Source organism: Sinocyclocheilus anshuiensis, unplaced genomic scaffold (assembly GCF_001515605.1).
Source record: "Sinocyclocheilus anshuiensis isolate Anshui unplaced genomic scaffold, SAMN03320099.WGS_v1.1 scaffold1762, whole genome shotgun sequence".
Lineage (NCBI taxonomy): Eukaryota > Metazoa > Chordata > Actinopteri > Cypriniformes > Cyprinidae > Sinocyclocheilus > Sinocyclocheilus anshuiensis.
In genome coordinates, this window is record NW_015547656.1 from 189,510 (window position 1) to 194,718 (window position 5,209).

At 38.5% G+C, this 5,209-nt stretch overlaps 1 protein-coding gene across 1 annotated transcript in view; it reads right to left on the reverse strand.

The window, feature by feature from the left end:
• The window catches only part of LOC107702141 (synapse-associated protein 1-like), a 9,099-nt gene extending 5,953 nt beyond the window's left edge, over positions 1-3,146 (reverse strand). The window contains exons 1-2 of the mRNA XM_016504385.1: positions 2,846-3,146; positions 1,050-1,168 (exon numbers count right to left, since the gene is read on the reverse strand). Coding sequence (XP_016359871.1) covers positions 1,050-1,168; positions 2,846-2,993 — 267 coding nt within the window. The 5' untranslated portion in view covers positions 2,994-3,146. The remainder of the gene's footprint in view (positions 1-1,049; positions 1,169-2,845) is intronic.
• Between the last annotated feature and the right edge of the window lie 2,063 nt (positions 3,147-5,209).

Below are 5,209 nucleotides of genomic sequence, written 5' to 3' on the forward strand. Positions count from 1 at the left end.
GCACGCACACACACGCACGCACGCACACACACACACACACACACACACACAAACACAAACACACTCACACGTGCGTGAAGAGCAGTGAGTGATTTTCTCTGTCTTTTGTTGTTTGATTAATATGAAGCACACAGTCAGCAGCAGGAATATTAGGCTGCTGTCACGTTAAGAGCTGCACGGATCCAATTTAACTACAGTTATTCACGTATTTTCATTCTCAACTGTTTACATTCACTTAAAACAAAACCGACGAGGGTTTATGTGAATAATCACCAATCATTTTTGTGTGTATTTGACCGTTTAGGCGCACCTTAAGCTAAACGCTCACTTTACTCGTCCGTCTTCTGTTCCGTCTCTGAGCGCACGCACAGAAATAAACGCTTTTAAAACATGAATAAATCTAATCAACTTTAATAAATCAAGTATGTCCCATTTTGCGAAAGTCACGCTACATGATTTTACTGATTCACACGTCAAATTGGGCTTTTATGGAGTGAAAGCGCACTGCTGGAAAAGGGGTGGAATGGGGCGCAATAATCATTTTATCTCGATTACTGTATTTTCATAATCGTTGGAGCCTGAAATCGAAACTGTATTTCGATTAATTGCACCACTCTACTAAAACTTACAAATATTAACAAAAACTATAAAAGTATATCAGTGATACTAAAATAACACTGGTCGGGATTTAGTCCTTAATTTTAAAATCAAAGTAAAATGCGTTACATACAGACAGCGGCTAAACTACACTTAAACATGTTTTACATTTTTTAATTCAAGTTAATTTTGAAATTAATTTGATTAAAGTAAAAAAAATGCCAGGGTGGTGAAACAAATAAAAAATAAAATGAATTAAAAAACTGAAAGATTATTAGTCACTCTTAAATTTGACATGAGAAATCAAACGTTTAGTTATAAATTGTATAAAAAGTAATTTTTTTTAATTACATAAAGAACTTGTCACGTGTATGTCAAGCAATATCTCTCAATTTCAGCATCTTGGAGATTTTATTTGTCCTGAAAATACTCTTGATTTCTGTATGATGTACCTTGTCAATGATGCCGTCGATGTTGCTCTCCTCCACCGTTTTCTTGATAGTTTGCGCTGTTTCCGCCACAGACTCGGATATCTTCTTAGACGCGCTACTCGCAAAGTTCAGAATGAAGCCTGACGGAGAAATGTGCGCAAAAAAACACATCTGCGTAAAACACATGCAGAACACAACAGTCGATTGCATTTCTTCCAGCAAACATCGTTACAAAACTCCAGAAGCTCATGTTTACAATTCCTGAAAATAAAAACCCCTCATATCACATATGATAATATAATTAGGTTGGCTTTTAAGCTTATTATTATTATTATTGTGTCATTAAAATGTCTGAACGCTACTCCTACAGCTTTCAAGCTACATCCACCAAACTCCGCGTGGATCTTCAGACTGATCTGACTTACGGTTTTCATAAAAATGAAGATTAAAAATCGTAAAAATCCCATAGACTTACATTGACGGAATGTTCAAATGAGCCAAGACTCATCAAGCTCCAACTTGCTAATCATGCTAACAACATGTTAGCAACATGCCAGTCATGCTAGAAACAGGCTAATTATGCTAGCAACATGCCAACGACATGCTAATCATGCAAGAAACATGGAAGTTATGCTGCGTTCAAGTCCTCCTGGGACGTTCGTACTTACGAGTTGACAAGTCGTAATTACGACGTCAGGTTCGTTCAAGTCAGTTTAGTCGGCACAAGATGGCGGTGTATACCTTCTTTTAATAAATGACAAGAAAATACAACAGGGTCTGGATTTTTTTACTTGGATTTCAGCTGCGTAACAAGAACATGACCAATTTAAGTTTATAGGACAACTAAACTATCAATTTAAACAAAAATTTACCGCCAACTACAGACGTCGCATCCATCGATTCCGCCATGTTTGTCATTGACACGCCCCCAACTCGGAAACTCGGGCTTAAAGAAAATTTCGAGTTTCCCACTCGTAATAACGACTTTGTGGTGGCATTCATGTGCGTTCAACTCGTAAATACAATCTATCCGACATGACTTGAACGCACCATAACATGGTAACAACATGCTAATCATACTAACAAGAAGCTAATCATGTTAGAAACATGCTAAATCACATATGCCAATCATGCTAGAGACATGTTAACTACATGCTTATCATGCTAACAACATGTCAGAAAACATGCCAATCATGTTAAAACCATGTTAGCAACATACTAATAGTGTTAAAAACATGCTAATCATGCAACATGTTAACATATTGTTAATTATGCGAATCATGCCAAAAACATGCTAGCAACATGATTAACAATATGTTAGCAACATGCTAATAGTGTTAAAAACAGGCTACCAACATGCTAATCATGCCAGAAGCATGTTAGCAACATGTCATCATCATGTAGAAACATGCTAAAACATCCTAGCAATGTGCTAAATCATGCTATCTATCTATTTATCTAAATGTTAAAATTTACATCCGTTTTAAACTTTTCAAGCTTTTACAGCTACTTCAAAATTTCAGGCTAGGCTTTCTCAAGCCAACCTAAAGTTAGTCTTGATTGTTTTTTTTTAATCTAGCGTCACTTGCTACTACATAAATACACTGAGATGTTCTGCATCAGAAAATATGCTGTAACATATGATACATGCTATAGTAATGGATAAGTAGATTCATATGATATTGACATGCCACTCTGGCCACGTCATGTCTACCTGTCAATCACATGACGTCATAACCCTAATACTGTAGCTTTAGCATCGTATCAGATCATAAATACAGTGCTATATGCTGGTGTGTAGAGTGTGTGTGTGTCACCGCTGAGTCCTTTGGCCTGCTGTAGGATGTGTTGAGTTTCTTCAGTCTCTGTGTTGATGTTTTGCTTCTCTGCTGTTTCCTGTTTGTCCGTTTTCTGCTCATTCTCTTCAGACTCTGCGCCCAGCCATGAGCTCCAGCCCTTAAACATGCTGCCGGCGCTGCCTCTGTCCTCTCCGCGGGGGATTTAAGGATCTCTGGTCGTTTCAATCAGGACAACTTTACTCCATGATTCGCTTCCGCAACGGGCCACAACAACAACAGCAGCTGAGCGCTTCCTCTGTCGCCAAACAGCAGCGGCTCCGCAGCGCCACCTGCCGCGCGGGAGGAACGACTGCCCGCCGCTCTGCAGGAGGTCTGTTAAAGATCGCTTCATCTGGAAAGCATCTGCTGTGTGCAAACATCTGATAGACGTCTTTAAGATGTCAGTTTTACATTCATTCTACATCATAAACATCTTAAAGACATCTTCTAAACGTCTATTTGACATCTGATAGGAAACGTCCTATAGACGTATCGCAGATGAGCAAACACTCTAAAAAATACGTCTTGCAGATGTAATGCAGACGTCTAATAGACGTCTCCGTGATGGATGTGTGCTATCAGGGAAGCTGCATATTTAAATTTTGACAGGAATGAAAACAACATAGACGAGACGTCTTCGTGGAAAAAGAAAAAAGAAACTTCCAGGAGACAAAAACTCCATAAAAATAGTTTTTTGAAAGTGAAAGTGACGTGACATGTGGCCAAGTATGGTGACCCATACTCAGAATTAGTGCTCTGCATTTACCCATTCAAAGTGCACACACACAGCAGTGAACACACACACACACCGTGAACACACACCCGGAGCAGTGGGCAGCCATTTATGCTGCAGCGCCCAGGGAGCAGTTGGGGGTTCGGTGCCTTGCTCAAGGGCACCTCAGTCATGGTATTGAAGGTGGGAGAGAGCGCTGTACATTCACTCCCCTCCCCTACAATCCCTGCCGGTCCGAGACTCGAACCCGCAACCTTTGGGTTACAAGTCCAACTCGCTAACCATTAGGCCACGACTTCGAAAGTTGTGAAAACTAGTGAATGGACACACTACTTTGCTTTCGGAACACTGCTTCCTGAAACTGTAAAAAAATAAATAAAAAATAATAATATTGAAATAAAAATAATAAAAAATAAATGTTTCGAAATTGCTTCACCACTAGGTTCGCCGCGAAGTGTTGATTTCTGTGCACCCATGAACCATATGATCTCAGATCAGTTTTATATACATTTGTAGACCTTGTATAATAAGAAGAAGAGTTGTATGAAAGCACATGTACATCACGGAGACGTCTGTTAGACGTCTGCATTACATCTGCAAGATTTTTTAGTGTTTGTTCATCTGCGATACGTCTATAGGACGTTTCCTATCAGATGTCAAATAGACGTTTAGAAGATGTCTTTAAGATGTTTATGATTTAAAACTGACATCTTAGAGACGTCAATCAGATGTTTGTACGGTGGCCGAGAAGTGCAAATCAAATCACAATTCTGAAAACAAAATAACAAATTACAAACGCAAATGCAAGTCTAAAAAACAAAATAACAATTCAGAAAGCACAACAACAATTCAGAAAACATTATAACAAGTCAGAAAACACAAGGACAAATTCGAAAACAAAATAACAAGTCAGAAAACACAACGACAAATCAGACAAACCGGAAGAGGTAGGTATAGTTTGAGACAGCGCCATTGGTTTGGGATTACTCACCGCTGACTGGACGAGACATCTGTCAATCAACTTATACAGGGAAGAACCAGCCGAAGAACAGCAGAGTCGTGGTAGAAAGTTCGGAGATGGTATTAAAGTAGCTCAGTTTAAATGTATTGTATGAATTGCCTTTACTATAGAATAAAAAATATGGGGTGTCTATTTAAATTTAGTTAAAAGTGTCTGTAAATCATCAGCTCCAGTGGCGCAGATGGATAAGTGCATGCCCTTGGCTTTTTGACTCGATCGACTCGGGTTCGATCCCGTCTTTTGCCGAACTTTTTTTCCCTCCCTTTTCAAATCTCGTATTAGCAATGGATTCTATTTACACTAAGTGAAAATAGCAGTATTTTTTAGCAATATGCTATTTACACTAAGTGCAAATACCTATTTACACTATGTTAAAATAGCAGGATTTCTACTATCAAGTATACTACTTGTTGCAAATAGTGGCAATTATCTGCACTTCAGTATTGTAGTACATTATAAAACAGTATGCAATAATAACGTATTGAGTGTAAATTATAATTTTAATTTTAATGATTTAATGGATGCCACCTTATTGGTACAATAAAGCCCTCCCTACACCTACCCTAACCCTACCCGATACTTTATTTTC